A 23,422-nucleotide genomic window follows, 5' to 3' on the forward strand; every position below is an offset into this window, starting at 1 on the left:
GAAAAATACTGGTTTTTAAAAATGGGAATTTTTGAATTCAATTAATATCTAAATAGCACACTGGAGCTGTTTTGATACAATGTAAGAGTTTACTGACTCAATGTAACTAAGAAAGTTAACTTTAAAATATCATTACTAACATAAAATCTCCACTATCTCAGAGGCCTTTAGTATTCATACAAGCCCAAATGCTCCTCCTCTGCAGGTCTGATGACACTCATGATTCAAGATTCTTGATCGTCATGTACTAAGTAACAATGTATTGCAATTTTTATCAGTGTCTTCTCAACTTCACAAAAGAAAAATAGAAAAAAATAACATTAAGAAATATACCACCTAAGCTCAATAGTTTCAAAGGATAGTTCAATTGTGAGCTATTGCAAAAGCATGGTGAACATTTATCACAGATGCATGTTGCTACATTATACAAAATCTAACAACTCAAAATTTAATTTGGACTGTTACTATCTTGTTATTTATCTAATAAAAAACTATATGAAAGCTTTTTTTTTTTTTTTTTTACAATGATTGCAATAATATCGTAAACCGCGATAATTTTGGTCGTAATAATCGTGACAGATTTGTTTTCATATCGCCCCCCTGCCTGGTGATGTGTATTTCAGGGGGCTTCAGTTTGCCTCTGCCGTGGAGTTGTCATAATTCCGGCGGCGCGTGAAGGCAGCAGGAACATGCATGGTAACCGGGGCGGTTCTATGTTTGATCGAGCTGGGCGTGGGCTCCCTCCACTCCTCATCCCCTCTCCTCTCTCCGTCTCTCTGTCTGTGTGTGGAAGCACATTGTCTTACGCGGGCTCGTTTTACCCACAGCCAATGAATGCTTTGGTGCATTTCACCGACTGAAAATTAAACACTGTGGGAGAAGAAGAAGCTGCAGATATCTATCACAAAGACGGTGGGAACCAGACCAGGGACATTTTGTTTCGTTTCGTTCACAGCTGAGAGGCAACTGAGTTAAAAGATTTTTTCTCCTCTTCTTCTTCTTCTTCTTCTTCTTCATACCCAGTGGAAGAAACGTTGCTCTTCTCGCTAATTAGACCCCTGCTTGTTGTAAGTATGCAGTGCACATTCCTGTGTCCCAAATGTGTCGACAGTGACTGCATTTGTACACTGATATGTTTTTTTTTTGTTTTTTAAATGCTTTGAGTGTTTATTTGGTCTGCGGTCTAGTGTTAAAACGTGTTAGCTAGCTATCACAACATTTGAATTGAATTCAACCGGTGAGCTCTAACGGTTATCTGTCGCGCTCATGCTCGCTGTTATTCCTGGCTACATGGACTTAAAATGCACATGTTATTAAAAAACAAACGCGTTTAAAAAACATTCTTTATGTTGATATTTAGTGCCTGTTTGAGTTTGGGTGTTGAAACTTGGTCATGGAGGAATCTCAGTACCGTCATTTTCCCTCCCCGTGTGACATTTTGAAAGAGAAACCAGTGAAATGAGCAAAGTAGTGAAGTAATGACTTTATAAGTGATGTATTTTTGTCCAGCGTGAGGACAGCTCAGCAGAGTACAGGCGGCTGCTGCTGACAACAGTGGCCGCACAGACGAGCAGGGTGACGCCCCGTCACACTGAGTAAAACCGAATGTATCACTGCGGAAGTTAGATTCCATTACAAGGCATTCATGAGGCTGACCGGCTGTAGTTTTCGTCTCTGGAAGATGCTCAAGCTGATTTAGAAATATCACGAAAAGGCAAAAAAGCAACAGTGGCGTTTGAATCACTCGTAAGCACTGCTGTAGACGAGGAGAAGCCATTCACTCATCCCAAGCTGACACCAGTCTTTGTCAGAATCCATTGTATTCACTATGAACGTCTAAATGAGTGTGCTCATCAAAACCACAGTGTTTCACTCTGTGTTGTCTTTTGCAAACAATTGCCACTTGGTGGGTTTCCATCAGACGGTTTTATGCAAATGTTCCTATTCATGCATCAAGCAAACTCAATGAAAATGCAGAAAATGAAATGAAAGTCTTTACGCACAAGGGAGGTAGAAAAGTTTGTGTTTTTCGATAAAAGTGCAACTGCATGACACCAGCGTCACACCAGCCACCTTTGGAAAAACAACAGAAACAGTGGTTATGTATGTTTCGATGGTGATGGAAACCATGACATTTGTGGAATTAGTGGAAGTAGCACATATACTACATCACACCTTAGTTCCAGTGTGACTGATTTGACCAGAATTCTCACGATATGGTTCTTTATTTACTTATCTTGGCAAACTAACTCCCAATATTTGCTTATAGGTCCAGTGTGTGATATTTGGCAGGGTTTATTGAATGTACTGTATGTTTGTACACATGTATATTCTCTTTAAAAGAATAATTGTTTGGTTGTGTTGCCTTAGAATGAGCACCTCCATTCTCTCTAGAGTGGGAGAATGGAGAAACTTGTGAGATATTGTTTTTGTCCTTTCCTTCTGTTGCTAAAATCTGTAGTCTCACCATTAGAGGTCACTAATTATTACGAACTGGACCTTTTAACAGCAGTGAATGGAAATGCACTTAAATGCACATTGACAACATTTTTGACAAATGAAGACCGGGCTATTGACTCGTGTAAGCGTCTCATTTCATTCACCAAAAACATGACTGTGGCTGATAAAAGGTGGAATGAAACAATATGGAGTGTTACACAGAATTGTGATGAAAAGCACTCAGAATAATTTGATTGTGGCGAATGTCCATTATCATAACTGTGAATGAGGAAGATTGTATAATGTGAGTGGCTTGAAAATGCCAGCCCACCTAGCTCGCCAACATACAGTCACAGTGATTTATTTTATAGTGCCACAAAGGGGAGCCTGTATTTTACCAAGTCATCCCAGGACCTCTTGATTTTTAACAATCTTATTTAAAATGTTGTCTACAAATATTTATATCTGTATCGTTGTCAGGTATGTCAGGCCATTTGAAGTAATTACCAAGTTGTCCAGCAGAAGGTGTTGTGAGCACAGCCTGGCCTTCATCTGTGTCCTCTCTGCTCATCAGAAGAAGACAGTAATGTTGTTGTTGTTGTTGTTGTTGTTGTTGTTTTTCATGAACACAATGACACAAATAAGATAAATAGTCTTGAGCAGACACCAATGCATCTGAAAAGTATTAGTTTCTACACCAAGGTAGTTAGTTAGTAACATGTTTTGTAACTTGGCAACATTTTGTGACATTCTTTGTCCCGAAAGTCATGTTTTGTAACATTAGTTCATACATTTCCTCTTTTTTCCTTTCCATATTTTTCAGAAAATGTGCACAAATATAGACTTACTACCAAATAATGGTATCACAGTACAGAAGGCTCCACCCATTTACACATTGTTAAAATTAAAAGCATCATGTATGAACACTGTACCACCCACGGTAATGTTTGTTGGTGCGTATTAAAATCCATCAAGAAGGATAAGTGGTTGTTTGAGTTTGATGTCAGTGTGTGTAGTCATGGTTGAGGCAGCTGGAAAACAGCTGGAGTTTGTCCATCCAGTGATGGAGGTGTGATGTTAGTGTTTGTGTCCCTTTCTCTGCACAGCTGTAGCCTGGGAGCTTCTCAGCTGCAAAATGAGAGTGACTCTTATGGATGCTTATTCTTTTTTGATTATTCTTTGGTATCTTACAGGTTTACTGTCGGTGTTGTTTACATCACCCACAATATGCTTTCTGTTCCTTCCTGTTACTTCGGACACAAACTAAAACTGGTCAAGATAAACTCATTCCTTTCCTTTCGTGTGTTTTGTGGTGTTTGTTCTCTAATGATAACAATTCATGGCTCCTCTCACTGGCAGCCTTTTGTGTGGAGATTGTTGGCCTTTTCATCTCTGCTGCTGCCTCCTCTGTCTCACCCAACACAACAAACTGAAAGGATGACCTAGTCTGGAAAAGGTCACCAAGCTTTTAAGGATAGCTGGTTGAAACATGCGCATGCGTACGGAGAAATTTGGAAAGTCTTAGTGTTCAACCATCGAAATCATATAGACTTTATGCCTAATCATTACATCACTTACTTGTGTTTCATTGGCCTCTGAGAGCTGTGTAGTGATTCCTCAGCTGCTCATCAATACTTCTGCTTGCTTGGATGCTGTTTAGGAGGATGATGTCATTGTTGAGCAGTGGTGGTGGAGGTGGGGGTGTATCGGGGCTCTAGGATGGGTCTTGGAGTCTGAGTATTCGACCATGATACCTCCCTAGAGAGGGTCTCTTTACCATCATAGCTCCATTAAAAATCTATTATCTCTGTAGTCAGTGGGCATGTGGCTCTGCCAATATGGATTCTTTAACCAATTAAGCACTTTAATGGGCAACAGAACGCTTGTCCATGCGTCCTCTTTTCTTGCATCATGTCTGAAGTGATGCAGTTGTTTTCGAAGGTTACAAGGAGTCGTTAAAAAAAAAAAAAAAGAAGTCAAGAGATGTTTGTTGACATTTTCATTATTGACTTCTTTATTTTGCAGTTTCCATGTCGACACCCCTCCCTCCTCTGTTTGGATGTGCCCTTGGCATACAGTAAGAGTAGCTCCTTCACCCGCACCCATCACCCCTCTCACTGCTGTGTACTTGCACCCTCCGTAAGCTGTCATGTAAGATTATCCTCTCGGTCCAGGCAGGGCTCTAGGGTTTCAAAACGAACTGTTAATTTCCCAGGCTGGAGGTGGAGTGCTATAAATAACCTTAAACACAGACGTAGTTTGTAGTTCTCTGTGATTGAGATGAGAGCAGCCATGCAATGATTTTTGTGGACTTTTTGTAGATTGGAAGGAATAGGCCACCAACTTTCACACAAGTCTGTGGTGATGATGTCTCATAATCTAAATCTATCAATATTTTGTCGTGGGAGTGGAATTATTTATTTTGTCAGACAGATGGGGAAGAACATTGAGTGTCTGCCGATATTGCGTCCAATTCAGTCTTTGTGCAACTTACACAGTTGCGTTGATCTATTACCACCTTGCCATAGGCAGAAAAATGGTGTAACACATTTTTTATTCCCATAAACTAAGGAATAAATCACAACAATCAGCTAAAATGTTGCTTTATTTATTTATGTTTTAATCAACAAAATTACAGTGGGCTTCTTTCCTGTTTCCTTTTAGCTCTACAAAAGCTCCACACGGATGACATTATTACTGCAGTGTGGCAGACATGCAACTCTCACTAATGCTCTGATCACATAACTGCAATGGCCTGTCTTTACAGCCGGAGCTGATTGACATGATATTTAAGGTTAACTGGATTTATGAAAGTCTTTTTCAATACCCAATTCAGTAATTTTGACCAATATTGCACAGATTCTGAATACTGTATCAGTGCATTACTAGAGTGGTGTGATATAGTATATGGGGTCTTTGGATCTGCTATAGGGGCAGCGATATGCTTACACTTGGAATATTCAAAAAAAGATTGATATGCACCGCTTTCCAGATCATTATTAGCTGTTACTGACAACATGTGGCTGTAATAAAGTGACAGCATCTCTGTCGATGATTATTTTTCACATTCATCACCATATGGGTATGTGTGTTTTATTAATCAGCTGCTGACATGACCTAGATTGAGAGGCGATGGCACGGCTGTCTGTTTTCCTCTCTGCAGCCTCATGGTAGCAGACATGGGTCGGGTCAGACCGGGTGTGTTGAATTTGGAATTTTTAGCTGTTAATTTGTGTTTTCCAGTTGTGTACTGGAGATCTGATCATGAAACGGTAAAAGTCATGTCATGGGAGTGGTGGGTGTTAAGGGGAGTGCAGGTGTTCATTTCATTTTGTTGTTATTTGTGTGTGTGTGTCCTACACTTTCCGTCCCTCCTATAATTCAGTGAGATCACAGTTCACCAGCCCTTCATAAGAAGCTTCTGTTTTTGGAAAAACTGATTGATCAGTATGTTTTTTTTTTTGTTTCATTTGGACAAATACAGTAACACAGGCAATCTCGGTCAGTTGTCAAAAAGAGGAATAATAAGGGATAGATTAAATCACACAAAAGTCTATGTGACATCATTCCCATCAGGCCAGACAGGAAAAAAGCATTTAGGAGACAGCTCATGAATCTTCATGTCATCTATGCTCATGTTGTAAACTTCACCTGATTTATTGCACTTTTGGAACAGCACAGTAAATAAACTACAGCACAGCCTGGTGAGTCTTGATTTGAGTTCTTGCCCTCTGTCTTGAGCTTGTAGCCTTCGGTGGGCAAAGCTGCCCTCAGCATCTGTCCGTCCTGTGCAAGTCTCGCCTTTTGGCACAGCTGCTGTTTATTTGGTTAGAGCAGGTTCTGAGCGGCGGCGGCGGCTCGGTCACTCTGTCTGTGTACTCCAGCCAGGGAAAGCTCTGTGTACCAGGTTGATTTAGTATTTACAGTGAGGGAGAAGGAAGCTAAATGTTTGGCCACAGGATTGGGGAGTTAGGATAATTCTATCCCTGTTGTGCAAACCCAGGAATCACAGCAGGGATTCCTGGGTTTGCAAAGAGACTGTTGTGTTACATTAATGAGCGTATTTGAAGCTACCTGTTCTTTTAAGGCAAGCAGTGGTTTACGCAATCAATGATGTGTTGCTGGAACATGCATGTGTGTGTGTCTTTGTGTATTCAATGAAAGCAGCTAAATGGCTGTGTCTTCACTTAGCAAGTCTCTGCGTTTCTGTCAATTATTAACGTCACTGAGCCAGTCGAAGTCTTGGCTAATTTTAGTCCCCCACACGTCAGAAACTCTAGTAAGAAAAAGGGGAACATGCAGATTTTGCAAACGCCACACCCACAGACAAACTGGGAGCACGTTTTGTAAAGTTTCTTCCACCAATTGATTAGCATTAGGGATTAAGTTTGGACATGTTTCCATTAAATGAAACTTTCCAGAGGCATGTTCAAGATTAGGACGGGTGATGATGATCACAACAAATGTTAAGGAAACCAGATAATTGTTGTTTTATGGACAGACAGTTACACAAATCAAATGTTACGTCATAGTGCGTTTGGGCAATTCATAAGCATTTTGTGTTATTGCAATTGATGTAAATTATATTGCGATAAGTATTGTCACATATTGCCCAGCCCTAGTTCAGGAAGCCCATTCCTCCCTTTTTTGCACAAGTTCAGTTCAAAATTCACTCCAGCTGCTTGGAGAGATGAAGCCCATGAGAGAGGGTGTAGCTGTGTTCCGCTCAGGACACCTCAAACTCAGTGTTCACCGTTCGTCAGTGAGTGAGTGACTGAGCAGAATCTTGTGCTGAAGTCCAGACATTCTCAGGAGATTGTTGGGAAGGACTCTGTGAGACAACAGTTGACCAATAAAGTTGCTCAGGGCATTCTCAGGAAATTCTCCTGCCAGCTCCCCAGTCAAACCTCTGGATATTCACTGAGGACTGAGAATACAGCAGCAGAGACGGCAAGTGAATGGTGCGAGCGTCCTCCCTCCTGCATGATCAAGCCAGGAGTCACTCCTTTATCTCCACCAATTCTCCTCCTTCTATAGTGACGGGTCTCAAAATCTCCCACTGCATGTGTAAATGGAAAAGTCTGGATAATGTCCTGAGAGCTGGGGTCAGTTATTGTCCAGAAGAAATTAACAGAGTTACACACAGAGTACTTTTTTACGTTTGGGATGACAGTTTGTGCCCTCCTGAAAGATTGATTATACCCTGCAGCACGTGGTGCAGGTCAGGGATCTTCTTTTTTGAGCAAAGTGAGACACTTTCAATGAGCAGACGTGGATGTTTAATCCACGTGACATGAACTGCTCTGTCTAAACAATAAGACACGAGAGTGTCAAGTGTGCTTTTCAGGAATTTGGGCTATGCTGGATGATGGGTGTTTATCTAACAGGGTATGATATAATGCTAGTTCTCATTGAATGTATGACCGTGTGAACAAAACATCTGGAGCTGAGTTTTTTGTCTTTCTCACCACTATAAAAACAAAAATTGGCACAGAAATGTTGAGGGTGTTGAGAAATGTTCCTGTCCCTGATTGGAAATATGATCAAAATCGTTAAATGATGACTTCATGATAAAGCCCCAGTGCGTGACACGATTGTGATACTGAACATTAATGGTGAAGATAACCACTCCGACTAAAGTATTGCAATGGCCATATCTGTCAAAACAATCTCAATATGAGATTATTTCCCTTTTAATATTCAGCCCGAGGTGACATCACTGTGATGACATCATCTTATTATGGCCTCTATGACATCAAACCGAAGCTGTAACCATGGCAGGTTTATGTGGTTGCTATGGGATTCCAGCTGACTTATAGGTTTGGTCACACCAGTCCTGACTTGTGTTTGACTCACCATGTCTTACACTGGGCTTCTATCAGGTCATTGGAAGGTCATGGGTTCTTTCCTTTCCCCCTCCCCCCCTTTTTTTTTCTAAATCTGCAATAAGTTGAGTCACACTTTGCCACTGTAGTTATTACAAACACCCATATGACTGCTCTCTATCAATTAACACAACATGCCTGGAATTTCACTGGCGGGAGGATCATGATCTGTGTGTGTTTGGGATACTATAGTATCTTTTGTGGTTGTTGATCAGGTTTTAACAACTTGACTAAATTACCTAACGTATAACCCTTTTATGTGGAATTTACCGCTTCTAAATTCTACCAAGCATCTTTTTCTGCGTGATGTAAAAAAATCCTACATGAAATCATAAATGCTGATACCTAAGAAATACTTTCCTATCAAGTTTTTTATATATGTTATATATCTACCCACATTTCCCACATTATTTTAGCAATGAAGAAACAAAGTTTGTCCACTTACTATCTAAAATGTTTCCTTTTTTTAAACTTATTGTTTAAAAATGCATTCTCTTTGTATTCCCTTGTAAGTTAATATTCTGCTGTAGATTTTACATGGCAGTCTAGCAACAACTTTTTTTTGTTTTCAAATACCACAGGTCCACGCAGTCTTGTTAAGTTGCATTTGAAAGTCTTAGCCTTCAGAAAATGGACATCACTTATGTTTCCTGGAGAGACTAACATGTTTCTATAATAATAATGCCTTGATTTATAGTCAAAGAGTTTTGACTAGACCTGTTAAATGAGTTCAGTGGGTCCATAGGGTGGAACTGAAAGCACACCTGGAGTCATAAAATCCTCTTTTAGGCCTCTTGGTCTGTTGCTATGGATTGATCTCTGTGGGTTAACCGGGGCAAACCAACAAAAACATAGAACATGTCTACATGACGATGAGCTTCGACAGAAATGCAGAACTTCTTTTTTATTACATCTTTCAAAGAGGTTATGTTTTTGTTTTTTTTCTGTCTGTCTGCTTTTATGTGAACAGTTGTGATGACATTTTGTGGGGATGTAAGTTATGGCTCGGGCTGAGCAGTAATTCAATAACTAGAATAGAATAACACAATTCAAATATAACATGCTGTTGGAGATGACACATTATTGCTATTAAATGCTGTTTTCTATTCATAAAGAATGTATTGGTTTCTTCAACTTTCACTCAGTCAGGAGCAGAACTTAATCTTTAATTATCTGATGGTTTATCTAAATAATTATTAATATCTACTGATCTAAAACTTTTTTTTTTATCATGATTGCGATTTGGCCATATTGCTCAAACCTTGTTACGGCCCGGGGAAGATTAGATTTTTTTGATTTTCCATTTTAAACCTTGTGAGTGTGAAGTGGAGCATATTCACACTGTGGGAACTCTTTCTCAAGTTGTTTGTTCTGTCAAAGTGCTTTGTCTAGTTTTTAATTATTCCTTTAATGCTGCTTTACCCATTGTTGTATTTATTTATTTTTTATTATCTGCTAATTCTGGCTGTCATGTCTATTACCTTGGGTTCAAAGGAGACACAAGTAATGTGAAGCCTGAGTGATGAGGCTCAGTCTGCCAGTGTCATGCTCCTCCCTCCTCTCCCTCCTCGTACACACTCTTGTCTGCTGCTGCTGCTGCTGCTGCTCACACTGAGCTGAAGAGGATTGGAACATTGAGTACCTTCAGCACATTTTTCACATTCCCCTTTGAGGGTCTCAACCACATCCCCCACTATACACACACACACACAAACACCAACACTTACACACAAACCACTAATGTTTTTCACCACTGGGCAGTAAAGGCAATAAGCATGTTGTGTCTCTTCCACTGGCTGTGAACCACATCATGCCAGTCCAATGGCAGATAATCTTTCCTCAAGGCTGTGTCTGTGTGTGTGGCCCTCGCTTCAGTTATTATTATGCAAGTGTTTCACAGTGTGCTCACCTGCACCTTTCTCTGTTCCCCTTCTCTGCAGCGGCGGTGTGTGTGGTGAGCAGCAGCAGCGGCGGCGGCGGCAAAGATGACGGAGTATAAGCTGGTGGTGGTGGGAGCTGGAGGCGTGGGCAAGAGTGCACTCACCATCCAGCTCATCCAGAACCACTTTGTGGATGAATATGACCCCACCATAGAGGTATGGCTGCCTCTTTGCATGTTCAACACATTATTCTTGAGGATGGCTTCTAAAAAGGTTGCGCATACAAGTTCTTGCATGCTACCACTTGCAGTCACGCATTAATGTACTTTCTTTTCTTTTTTTTCTTTTCTTTTTTTTACTTATGTCACTGCTGAAATTTATTGGCCAAACCCTGAGACGACAGTCGGTGTGAAGTGCTTTAATATGATTTAATTAATTGAATGCTGTGGCAATTCTTCAAATAGTCAGGGTTGGAAAAATGTTTTATTTTAATTTAAGAGGGAGTCTTTTTTTTTCCTCTGGCCATTTTTGTCATTTTATTTATTGTCATAAAAATAAAAAGGAGTTGCAAAAATAAGAGGGAAGCCAGTGAGACTGTTTTCACCTCTCTACTATCCTTTTCTCCCTCTTTCTTCGCTCTGTCCCTCTCTTTCTCACCACGCCTGCCTCTGGCCACACAATGTCCTTTTTGTGTATTTGCATTCCTGGCCCCTATGCTCTAACAAACAAAGGGACAGCAACTCCATGTTTTTGTGGCTGTGTGTTGGAAGGCAAAACATTGGCTCTGTTACCCTGCTCCTGTGATCCCTGTATGTCCGTTTGACCTGGAAGTGGACTGGGAATTAATAACAGTTATCAATACACGGTCAGGTGACATCATGTCCGTACTGAAGGTCATGACGGCCTCAGTGATGGATCCACAGTTGCCATCCATAATTCTCACCTTTTTTTTACCTTTTTTGACTCATTCACACAGTTCACTGGTGTTGGATTTTAGGGTTTGGATCTTTGGATTATGCTTGATTACACATTTGTGTATGTAATGACATGTGATTTAATAATTAGTTGTATTTACCTCCATTATGTTTAATTAGTGAAAGTGGGACAACCTAAAATAAACAGTCGTATGTCTATAATGGCCGTGTTAGTTTTTTTGCATCTGCAGAAAAATAAAACACTAACATTTTTTGCTGAGATACCAGCGTCTGCTGTCTGTGTCAGAAAGCGATCTGCTTCCAGCATCGATCCAAAATGATTTTGAAAATTATAATAATGGAAATTATTGGCTACGATTGCACGGCTGCTCACATCCCGATTACTGAGAAGTACGAAGTAGGGCTGGACGATATGAAAACATAATCACAATATATATAAGATTTTCAAATCAGTTGATATCGATATACTTCTACTGTTAAATGTCAGATTATTAAAGATCAGTTCCCACCCCTGTGTAAATGTTAAAGGAAACCTTTTTTGTGGTTTGAAACTTTTTCATGGACAGAATAAGACAAAGACTAGTTAAACGTACACAATGCATAAACATTATATTTTAATATATATAACAGTTTTTTTTTTTGCTCTCTCTGCAGGACTCGTACAGAAAACAGGTGGTGATTGACGGGGAGACGTGCCTGCTGGACATCCTGGACACTGCAGGTCAGGAGGAGTACAGCGCTATGAGGGACCAGTACATGAGGACAGGGGAGGGTTTCCTCTGTGTCTTTGCCATCAACAACACCAAATCATTTGAGGACATTCACCAGTACAGGTGTGTATTTGTTCACGACAGATGTGGAGTAGAAACAAGTCATGATAGTGAGTATGAGGTCATGTGCTGTTGCAGATGTGAACATGTGTATTTAGTGGCCAGGTCACTGACAAGTCAACGTGGAGCTGGGACACAAAAACCTTTCTGTTTTGTTTGCTCCCTTCTAAGGTTCAGTCAGTGCACTGTGTGTGTGTTACAGGGACTCCCACGGGGTCTGGAGGGAGAGGGTGTATATAGACAGTGTGTGTGTGTGTGCCAGCTCTCTGCAGTAGAGGGTTGATGTCATGCTGTAGTGTTTAACACAGCTTAGACCCCAACTGTAGGATTAGAGAACGATGCCAATGAAATCGATCCTGACTCAATTAGAGGTGCGGGGAGAGGTAGCACTCCCAAGGACAGGGAAGGAGAAGGGTGGGGGTGGTGGGCGGCGCATAGTGTTCTTTATCTTTGTCATTATGTGTCGCTCTCATCACATTATGCACTAACTTGCCAGTCTTGCGCGGGGGCAAGTAAAGAACAGATTTGCAGGATTTTTCTATGCTTGTTTATTACACTCACATTTGACTGTCCTGCCACTATTGCAGGACACCCTTATTGCTTTAGTACAAGTTATGATATCACCATCAAACCAACCATTGTGCGGCTTGTAAAAACATACATGGAGCTTTGGCTGCTTGGTAGAATAGGCGGTGGCTCGGTTTGAGTTGTTGAGTGATTTGATTGTCTGTCATCAGTTTTACAAGAAAATATAGTGAGAGGTGATTTTCCGAAATGTCTCCATCAGTGTTGGCAGATGCTGATATAACACTTTTTTCCCTTTAATTTGAAAGAGCCAGCTATGTGATATCATACTTGGAAATCCACCTGATGTGTTTGGTTTTCAGGTTAGCTGTCCTTTTGCCTATTAAACTTGAAGGAGATACTTGCCATACCCTAACCGGGATATTCATGTCAGTTGTGATGATCGTGGGGTCATGTACACCATTTTGACTGCAGATGGGTTGGGGTGACTGTTGTGGGTGTGTCCTGCTGTACTGTGGCTGAGCTGAAGAAGGCCTGACCCACTCCTCTCACTCAGTTTCCCCTTGACTGCCTGGCATTTGGCACTGGCCACTGTAATGATGAGGTAATGCTGTTCGCAGCCTGCCTGTTGTCCATCCCTCCCCCTCCCACCCTCCCTCCCCACCTCTCCACCTCCCTCCTTCAGCAGTGCAGCACAGCACAGCCCAGCACTGCTGGGCCCTGGCTCTTCCTCAGGGTCCTAGAGCTCCCATGGTGGCTCACTCTCTGTTGGCGGAGCTGTTGTTGTTTATAACACGAGCGTGTTTTCAAACAGGAGATGCCACTGTGATTTAAATACTGCTCTGAGTCGGGTCAATGAGGAAACCGCTTCGGGTTTTCTTTTTCAAGTGAAACGCCAGTTATTGCAATTTCCTGTCCTTGTTTTGCAATTCACAGAGAACAGATAAAACGTGTGAAGGACTCAGACGATGTTCCCATGGTGCTTGTGGGAAACAAGTGTGACCTCCCAGCACGTACGGTGGACACGAGGCAAGCCCAGGAACTCGCCCGCTCCTACGGCATCCCGTACATCGAGACGTCTGCCAAGACACGACAGGTAGGTAGTGAACAAGAAGCACCGTCAACCCCGTGGAAGTAACCTGCTATTTCTCTATCACATGTTAAACATGTGCCAACTTAAACATTTCTGTGATGAGATTCTTAACATGTGACAGTATCTATTACAAGCGCCGTTATATGTGTGCTGTGCTCATTTGAAATGTTGTATCCACACACATGAAGAGCAGTGAAAGGCCAGTGTTGTGATGTGATTTGTGTTGCTGGGAACATTTTATTATGGTGCAGGCAATGACTCATAGCCAGGTTACCTTGGCTTTATAACAGAGCTACAGTATTTGAAAGACATCATAAGGACAAGTCACTGCACAGCTTCCACTGTCTCTGACTCACTCTCACACGTTATGCAGGTACATACAGACGACCCACATTCATCACTGCACATTCAGTCACATGGTAACGTGCAGTATGCAGAGATTTAAGTGATATTAAAAATCATTATGATTTCTTGATTAAGGGTGCCTAAAATCATCTGGGTTGCTATGGTAATGAAAACCTCTCAATGTTTAGTATACTCCACCTATAATTGATCATTGTAAGTGGTTGGTAACCTCTGTGTGTGTGTGTGTGTGTGTTCACAGGGAGTGGAGGATGCCTTCTACACACTGGTTAGGGAGATTAGACAGCATAAACTGAGGAAGCTGAACCCACCTGATGAGAGCGGTCAGGACTGTATGAGCTGTCGCTGTGTGGTATCGTGATCCAGGTGAGACATTACTTCTTTACCTTTGAACATGTACAGAAATATGCAAATTCTCTGAATTCAAAAAGGAAAACCATGTTGCCAATTATAACTTTTAAGTCCCCATGACATTTTAGCGCTTGAATCGTGTATATGTTGCATAAAATGTAGCATACACGCCCGTTACAACCTGAAAATGTAAAAAGAGCAATTTTTGCAATATTCCAATTGGATTTAAGAGATTTCTTTGCAACCCCGACATACCATTCACATGCAGGGATGTGTCTGTGTTGCTCCGGTCTCTCTCCCTCCACAGCAGCATCCCAGCATTGATTCAAAAATGTATAGTTTTCTCTCTTCAGTTAACAACACAGGCATAGGCAATTCACAACCAAGAGTAGGCTGTCTTCCATCTTTGTCTTTGTGCTGTGTTATAACTCTGTTGGCTACTCTAAACACTACTTTAGCTACTTGTGCTTCAGGAGCCATGTCATGAGGACTTCACGTATGTCTCAGTAACAGAAAATGTACACTAATGTCTGTCCACCTTTTTGTGTCCCCAGCTGACGGTTGCACGTTGAAGATAAATGCTACAGCGCATAACGGCAGCATGGACTTGAAAGATAGAAAGATTTAAACAACACAATGATGAAATATAAACTTTTTCAATAAGAGGATGATTGAAGCAAACGCACTCAAAGAAACCGTCAGAGCTGACTGAACCATAGACGTTTCATGAAATGGAAGATTTTTTGGATCGTTGCCTAAGTGGCTAAACTAAATTAGCCTGGTCTGGTCCCTTCTTTTGGTCCACACGTCGACCTGTGAGCAACACCACTAAAGACTCTGTCAACTCCAGTGTGGTTAGCTCCACAAGTTTTCTGCTAACTTATTTTTCTCAGTCTCAACACTGGTCTTAATGGGGGGGTGTCACCAGTCACCCTCCCACATTGAAAGCCCAATTCCACTCCCCTCACCTGACCACTGAAAGGACTGACTGGCTTAAATGGAAAGGACTGGAATGGACAATTATTTACCCCCAACACCTCATACATAAATATACATCTCCATCTGACTCCGCCTCCGGTTTCCCTCGATTGGCTCCATTATACTGAATTCAAAGGGTGGAGGCTAACACGGGATTGACTATTTTTGTTGTTGTTGCTTAACAGTTAGCCTACCTTTAGCAAAAAAAAATATTTTTTTTGATATTCAACTTTTTTGTGATTGGAGGATTTTGGAAATCACTGAGCACTATGTGAGCGAGGTGTGTATTTCCGCTGGCACCTGGCTTTACATTTATTCTTGACCTGCCTGACGTACTTAAAATTCCTTTTCAGCGTTGATGTCTTGAATGGAGAATATCAAAGATGGATGAATTTCAAGGATTTAGCTGCCTTCTCTTCTTACATTTGTTTCTTTGCGAAGAGTTGTTATTGTGGAATAATAATAATAGTAATGGCTACTGTAAGTAGTTTCTGGTGCAATAGGATTCTTACCTGCCCAATTTACACAAAGTATTTAAAACAAACAATCTCTCATGATGACTTATTTTCCTGTTCTACTGTGGTTTGGAGTTACAGGGCATGAAAATGTAGTTGCCATCTTTATATTTGCTAAAGCTGGAAAAGTGACTCGGTTACCTCAAGAGGAGAAAGGAAAGCCTAATACTTGTACAGCTCACATCAGTTGTGTTTTTTTCTCTCGATTTCATTTCAGTCATTGCGGAGTGTGTAAAAACTCTTATTTACTGGATGGTGATCACTTTTAGATTGCAAGGCTCGCTCCTTGTGGTTGATAAGGCTCAGGAACGGGGGGGGGCCAGGCGTTTTCTTCAGTTCTGGAACGGTCCTGGAAAATTAGGATTAGGGATGTCACCTTTGTAGAGCGTAACACACAAGTCCTGCCTCAGAGTCGAACCTCAGTTTTCCCACACGCCGTGCTATCCTCAAACTACTCTTTCTCTGCCACCTCAGCTCTTCAAAGGAACAGGTCAGATGCTAATCATGTCAGAACCATGTATACTCTAAATGTGGGACTGTTGTGTGTAATGGATATTGGGTTATTGGAGTGCATTGCTTTGTTTCTTAACACTGACTAGCTTGTGCTCTCCACGACTGCATTAATTTGCTGCCTAAATGGGAAAAAAAGAAAAGAAAAGACTGCTCTGTGTTTACTTGGCCTTATGTTAACTAGTTTGTACCTCATGTTAGCAGCAAGCTCCACCTGAGACTGTTGTGTTCTATTTGCTGCATTGTTTTGTTCATGTTTGATTGTGTGCAACTAAAAAAAAAATTATAGAAGTATGTTGGGTTTAGATATGTGCTGTACAGGATGTGAACAACAGGACAAGCCCCTAAAAACACTACACTGATTTTATTTCCTTAAAAAAGGGGGAGGGGAGGGTCTTAAAAGGCATGTGAATGTGATTTTGTGTAACAAGACTGAAAAACAAAACAATTTAAAGAGAATTCTATCAACAATGTGTCTTGCTGTTACGGTCATATAAGGTTTCATTCCCATTACAGTTGGTGATTGGTAGACATTGTTACTTATAATTCAGATTATACTCGAGCAGTTAATGTTGATGACGTGTGAACCTGCAGGCATTAGAATCTGAATATCAAGATATATCAGACCTCCCCCATGAAAGACATCAAATGTTATTTTTTAATCTATGTGGATTTTGTACAGTTAATGGTTTACAAATTTGATTGGTCTAGTTACTGTGTGGATGATAGTGGTCAAGTTATTTCTTTTCTTTTTTTTTATCAGTCACAACTGTTCATTCTTCTGCTTGTAGGACAGTGAATGTGTTCCAAAATCGTTAGTTATTATTTGAAAGAAGCCTCGTGTTTATAAAAAAAATTTGAAAGTGCTGAAATAATGCAGGTTCCATTCTGGGCTGTGTTGTTCCTAATGTTTTATTTTTCACTCATTGTACTCACATTTTTAAATGGAAAACGGAGTTTGTAGCTTGTAATTAAAGTCCTGGTAGTATGCTTGTCCTCTCCCGAGATTTCATTCATAAACATAGAATTCCCAAAAATCTATGCATTCAAATTCCCATTGCATTAGAATATCACTGTCATGTTTCCACAGGGATAAACCCAGCCAGCAAACCACAAGTACACTGTACATGTCAGAAAACCTGGCGAGCATGACATAGACTGTATGGACCATTGGGAGTTTTGCACAAGGATACAGTGCTCAAGGGCTTGTTTCTCCCCTTGCAAACTGTGGAATGAAAGTGTGGAAGGAATTTGTGAAAAATGTCAACTGTTTAGCTATTTAAGATGTATTTACTCTTTGAAAATGTGGCAATGTATTGCAGGACAGGAATAAAGATGTCAAGATGAAACTGTGTGTCCTGATGTTCATGTCGTGTTCCTCACAAATGAGATTTTTCTGCCACCCACAGGCTGCTGTGTGAATTGTTTGTTTTGAGTGTATGACGAGCATAGATAAAGGCCTTTTTCACCAGAACTATGAGTAAAGCTGAAATAAATGACACATGTTTTACTGTCTGCTTCCATCACGGGGTCATAAAGAGCAGCCCAAGTGTTGGAAGTAAAGCAACAATGACGGTTCAAAGGACAGTCATAATCCTTGTTTGCCATCTGGGTCATCGTTTATGGGAAGCTTAAGGTTGTGAACTGAGCACACCTATTTTTTTTTTAATTAACTCTATTTGAAGCACTTCTCTGATGCACAAAGAAAAAAAAAAAAGAGTGTTCTCTTGTTTCCCCAAAAATGAATATATTTATTTTGTCCCAGTTAATCTGAGTCTTGATTGCAGGGTGATATCTGGTAAAAAGAAAAGGTAATAAAGGACTCAGTGAGACACCACATTATATATAATATGTAATGGGCTCTTTACACAGCAGCCATTTTGACTGGTCATAGTAGGAAAGTCACAGGTGTAAATAATCAAATTAACGATGGGTGCATGGTAATGTGGTCGGTAACACCTGTGCGTTTCCTGCTACAACCTGTCTAAATGGCTGCTGTGCCAAGGACCCACTTTACATATTTAGTTATCTACAGTATGATTACATCTTATATACTAACTACACCAAACCTCTGTCAATGCTGCTCAGTTAATATGTTTTTTAAAAAAGAGATTAGAAGAACAACAAAGCAAATCTAACTGTAAAGATATTGATGGTAGTATTTACTTGTGCTTTTCAAAGATGATTTTAAGAGATGATTAAAACAGAAATTAAGACTATGGTGCTAATAGATTAGCAGGGGGATTCTAATATGTTCCCTAACACAAGAGATTAGACCGCGTCACAACCAAAAAAATAATACCTACCGTAATGAATACAACTGAGAACATGACAACTCTGCCATGTAGCCTAGTTAATACTTCTTTAGGGCACATGACTTGCACAACTGTGAGGCAGTTGTGTTACTGGCTTTCAGGAGTCATAAAAGATAAGCGCTTGCACTATAAACCCCACACAGACAGACAGTGACTCAAGATTTGTGTTGGTGTTTGAGAGAAAAAAAGCGATATTTTACATTTGGACTAACTGTAATCATGTCGTACTATGAGGACACGATTGAGAAAATGCTCCCTAAGGTAAGAAATACGGAGAAAAATCAGCAATGAAGAACTAATTCGCTCTCAACATAAACCAGGAAATGGTTGCATACATTTGTTTTTTTGCACCTTGTTTTTTTAAAGACATATCTGCGCAAACATGTGGCTCATGAAGTGTTTGTTGTCATGGCCCACTTCAGAGCACTTGTGCCCACAATGGATAAATACAGTAAGATGCAAAACAAATAATGGCTCAGACTCATCTTATTGAACATGTGGATACTTTGCTCTGAATAATGGAGTTGTTGTTGTCGTACATTTGCACAGTGTACAATGACGGAACCTCAAAGGACTTGATGAGTCTGACTGGAACCCTTCCTGTTGTGTTTAAAGGTAACTTTTCATGTCACTGTTTTGTTATGTTTTTTTTTTAAAAAGACAAAATATAGAAGATAAAAATAGACTTTTCTTGTTTTAATGCAAGACAACACCTACCACATGCCAATATGCCTGTGGCTTGAGGAAAGCTACCCTCAGACTGCTCCCATCTGCTACGTCAGGCCCACACGTAAGATGATGATCGTCAGAGGGAAGCACGTCTCCAGCAGTGGCAGGGTTCACCTGCCTTACCTGGAGGAGTGGAAGAATGTGAGGACTGGAACATTGTTATTATTCTTCACCACAGCTGCATATCAAAAGAGAATAATGCAATGCAAACGTTTTAGGCAACGGCTGTGATTTACAGAAATACATTCTGATTGTTTTTGTTCATCTATTGAAAGAAATACACATGGTGGAGCATTGGCTAGCACTTTTGCCTCACAGCAGGAGTTTGTTTGCATGTTCTTCCCATGTGTGCATGGGTTTCCTTCGGGTTCTCACAGTCCAAAAAACATGCAGAGGATAGTTGGACACTAAATTGACCACAGGTGTGAGAGTGAATGGTTGGTCGTCTCTGTATGTTGGCCCTGCAGTGGACTGGTGACCCATAATAAAAATGCAAAATGAGTGTGTGACCACTCTTTGCCTTCAAAACAGCACCAGTTATTTTAGGTGGACTTTTGGGATTATAGTCTAGTGTATGATTAAGCACTTATACCAAACAGGTGCTAATGATCATCATTTATAGGTGGAAACACAGTCATTAACTGAAACAGAAACAGCTGTGTTTGAAGCATAAAACTGGGTGAGGAACAGCTAGACTCTGCCATTAAGGTGAGGTTGTGGAAGACAGTTTCATGACACAGATCAAACACCATGGCAGGACTAAGTACATCACCTAGACACAGGGTAGTTACTCTACTGTAGATGGCATGGTCGGCCAAGGAAGCTTAGTGTGGCACAATGCCTAGTTCCCTTTGAAATCCAAATATTGTCCAGTAATTGCCTACAGGCAAAAGTGATGCATGGTGGAGGTTTCCTGCATGTTTGGAGCAGTTTTTCTACAAAAGGAGTTGGGGATTTGGTCAGGATTAATGGTGTCCTTCATGCTGAGAAATGCAAGCAGATAGTTTCCCCCCGGCGATACAATCAGGGAGGTGTTTGATTCTTTTCTATTCAATTTATTCTGCAGCAGGACACTGACCCCAAACATGTTCATTAAGGAATAGCTTCAGCATAAAAGAAAAACAAGGAGACCATGGAAGTGATGTTTTGGGCCATACAGAGCCCTGATCTCAACCAAGGTTATTATAGTTAAATTTCGTTCACTGAAATAAAAATAAAAACTAAACTAACTGATTTGTGTGTTCATAAAACAAACTAAAACTAACAAAAATTGTAGCGAAAATGCGCTTAGTTTGTCTTTTTTTAAGTTTACGGTATTTCATAAATAATCCCTTTTGGGTTCATATGAAGTGTGTTTATTTTTTTGTCTCTGCCAGCAATTTTGAAAGGTGGGACACAAGGGCGAGTTAAACATAACATTTGTAATTGAGTTGAGTTGGTTCATCTAAGTGAATCAAACCTCTAGCCTTTTATTGGGTTTTTTTATTTTGCAGTTTTTCCTCAAATTGGGCTCCTGAGACTCGTGGCTCACAAGCAATGTCATGTGTCTCCTGAGTTATTTATTATTATTTATGTTATGTTCATGTGTGTCTTTAGTCTGTTGGCTATTTAATTTTTTTTACCCAACACATTAACTGCATCCAACCTCAGCAATATGATGCACATTTTGCACTTCAGTCTAATTTCTGTTAGACAGTTATATTTGATACAGGGATGGTTATTCATCTGTTTTAATACATTTTTAAAATGGCATCTTTTGCTGGGTTTATATGACCCAATACTTATGACAGTTTTGCATCATGCACTTGGCAAATACTCCATATTAAACCTTAAACCTAAAACTAATCATTTTAAAAACAAAAAGTCAAAACTTAATCATGGAGGGTTTCTGGAATTACATGCAGCGATAGCTGGTTTTAAGAAAGCCTACATCCACTGAAGATCGATGGTTGGGTCTCCAAGATGTTTGGAACAACCTACTGTACTAACTCACTCTGCATTTTGTAAATGGACAAAAATAATCATTTGTGAAAACATTCTTACTACTACTTTTGCACAGTACTGTACATCATGGTGTGGTTTAGCGATTCAACTGCAAAGTGACACCTTTTTTACCCCGTTTTCCAGGACAAGTGTGACCTAGTTAGTCTTCTGCAGGTGATGGCTGTGATGTTCGGAGACTTTCCTCCACTGTGCATGCGGCCTCATTCAGAGCCTGAACAAGCCTCATGTAAGTAATTCTCACAACAAGGGAGGACTCTGACATAACCACGTTGATTCATAATAATAAGACTCAATCTGTGTCCAGGATTATAAATCTATGTTCTGGATGAGCAGTGTAAATCATTGATTTGATATGATGTGTGCTTATCTGTGCCACACCTGATAAAGCGTGAATCTATAGGCTCACTTTCACCACTCTTATGAATCTAACAACATTTTGTCACGACTGATGAAGACCATTCTTCACTGACTGAGTATATATGTATGTTTTTAGGTCGGCTACAGTTCCACAGACAAGTCGAGGTGCTTTCACGGACAGATGGAAGTTTCTACATGTCTCTAACCAGAGAAGATGGTCAACCTTTCCAGCAGAATAATGAAACCAACTGTTAGTCTTTAATGTAAAGTGACAATAGTTTCTGTCAGTACAGTTTTGGTATTTGTTGTTAAATGTTTTATCCCATGTACGATGTCAGATGGTATCCATTTATTGTTATATACAGTATTTCATGTCTCTTTTTTCAGTTGATTGGTATCATAAATGTCAAAAATCATTGACTGTGTTTTGTGGGAATGTTTGGCACATTTACAAAAGGTTTTTCAAAATGTTTTTTTCTTTTGTATTTGTGTAACAAGGTGGTGTTTTAATGGCTGTGTTCAAAGGCGAGAATTACTTAACAAGCAGCTCATAACACTGTACTATGATTCCGTTTGCACTTACCATAAGTGCACATCTTATGGACCTTTGACTAGAGAGAAGGAAAGGGTGGGATTTGGGATTGGGACTTGTTTTATTGTGAAAATAGAATAAAGCAGAATGTTTCCAACTTCTGTATGCCTCATACATTTGTTCAGCAAATGTCATGTTGTCTTTCACCTGAGACAACACAACTTTGTTTACTGCAAGCCTGTTGTATTCCTCATTCAGTGACCATCTTTTTTACACTAGCAACTGTTATGACATGTTATTGATTTATCTGGAGTCATTGAACAATAGAAAACAATAAATATCATGTTCAGCAGGTGACATAATAGAAATTCACATTTAAAGTATACGAGTGACCTTGGTGACTTTAAGTCATTAAGTCAAAAACAAACAAAAAGTGGGACATAGGTCTACGTGTTCTTGGAGGAAATGATATCAGTGCTGTTTAGAAAATGCTCATATCAGTGATAGAAATTAATGAAACAATAATGTGTATATTGTGTACATTATGTGTCCTTATGAAACACAGTCCCCAGGACTGGGCTGTCTTTGGCCCCAGGTCACAAGTCAAGTCAAGAAAAGTCTACTTTATTTCTAGAACACATTTAAAAACAACCAAGACTGACCAAAGTGCTTTACAGAGTTAAAGACATAAGTAAAATAGTAACAAAATATAGTAAAAAGGTCAAATCTAGATAGAAGTATCTGGGTTGACTATTCTTATCCTGAAGTGAGGATGGGTGTAAAAGTGATTTCAAATATTCAACGGAGAAGCAGTTCCAAATCTAAGGGCCAGGTACAGGAAACACCCAGAGTTTTAGTCTGGATTTTTGGCACATCTAACAGCAGCCTGTTATTAGACCTCAGAGCTCGGGCTGGGGTGTGAAAAAAAAGAAGTTCAGAGAGGTAAGATGGTGCCAAAATGTGAAGAGCTTTAAAAACCAACAATACCATTTTAAATAAACCCCAAAACTACTAGGAAGCCAGTGGAGGGAGAGCAACACAGGTGTGATGTGGTCTCTTTTCTTTTTTCCTGTCAAAAGGCGAGCGGCATGCAGCGTTCTGCGTGAGCTGTGTACAAGTGGCGCCTGCCTCACTGGTGATCATGCAGTAGGTGCCCTAATAATAGTGCCCTTACTATTAGG

At 40.2% G+C, this 23,422-nt stretch overlaps 2 protein-coding genes across 4 annotated transcripts; both read left to right on the forward strand.

Annotated features, from left to right (window-relative positions):
• The first annotated feature begins 741 nt into the window (after window positions 1-741).
• Window positions 742-17,653, forward strand: hrasb (HRas proto-oncogene, GTPase b). 3 transcript variants are annotated; one of them, XM_058645595.1, is made up of 7 exons: window positions 743-912; window positions 1,024-1,067; window positions 10,265-10,420; window positions 11,794-11,972; window positions 13,431-13,590; window positions 14,192-14,316; window positions 14,856-17,653. In XM_058645595.1, exons 3-6 carry the CDS (start codon window positions 10,310-10,312, stop codon window positions 14,309-14,311), a joined length of 570 nt encoding a protein of 189 aa, XP_058501578.1. In that variant the 5' UTR covers window positions 743-912; window positions 1,024-1,067; window positions 10,265-10,309; the 3' UTR covers window positions 14,312-14,316; window positions 14,856-17,653. The 3 variants fall into 3 exon arrangements, with proteins under 3 accessions (XP_058501579.1, XP_058501578.1, XP_058501577.1); XM_058645596.1 differs by lacking the exon at window positions 1,024-1,067 and having other exon boundaries at window positions 742-912; XM_058645594.1 differs by having other exon boundaries at window positions 743-1,067.
• A 1,090-nt stretch (window positions 17,654-18,743) lies between these two features.
• Window positions 18,744-22,379, forward strand: zgc:123278 (uncharacterized protein LOC641569 homolog). Its single transcript, XM_058645033.1, has 6 exons — window positions 18,744-18,880; window positions 18,986-19,070; window positions 19,169-19,234; window positions 19,326-19,489; window positions 21,476-21,578; window positions 21,846-22,379. Exons 1-6 carry the CDS (start codon window positions 18,839-18,841, stop codon window positions 21,962-21,964), a joined length of 579 nt encoding a protein of 192 aa, XP_058501016.1. The 5' UTR covers window positions 18,744-18,838; the 3' UTR covers window positions 21,965-22,379.
• The last annotated feature ends 1,043 nt before the right edge of the window (window positions 22,380-23,422 follow it).

Source organism: Solea solea, chromosome 12 (genome assembly GCF_958295425.1).
Source record: "Solea solea chromosome 12, fSolSol10.1, whole genome shotgun sequence".
Lineage (NCBI taxonomy): Eukaryota > Metazoa > Chordata > Actinopteri > Pleuronectiformes > Soleidae > Solea > Solea solea.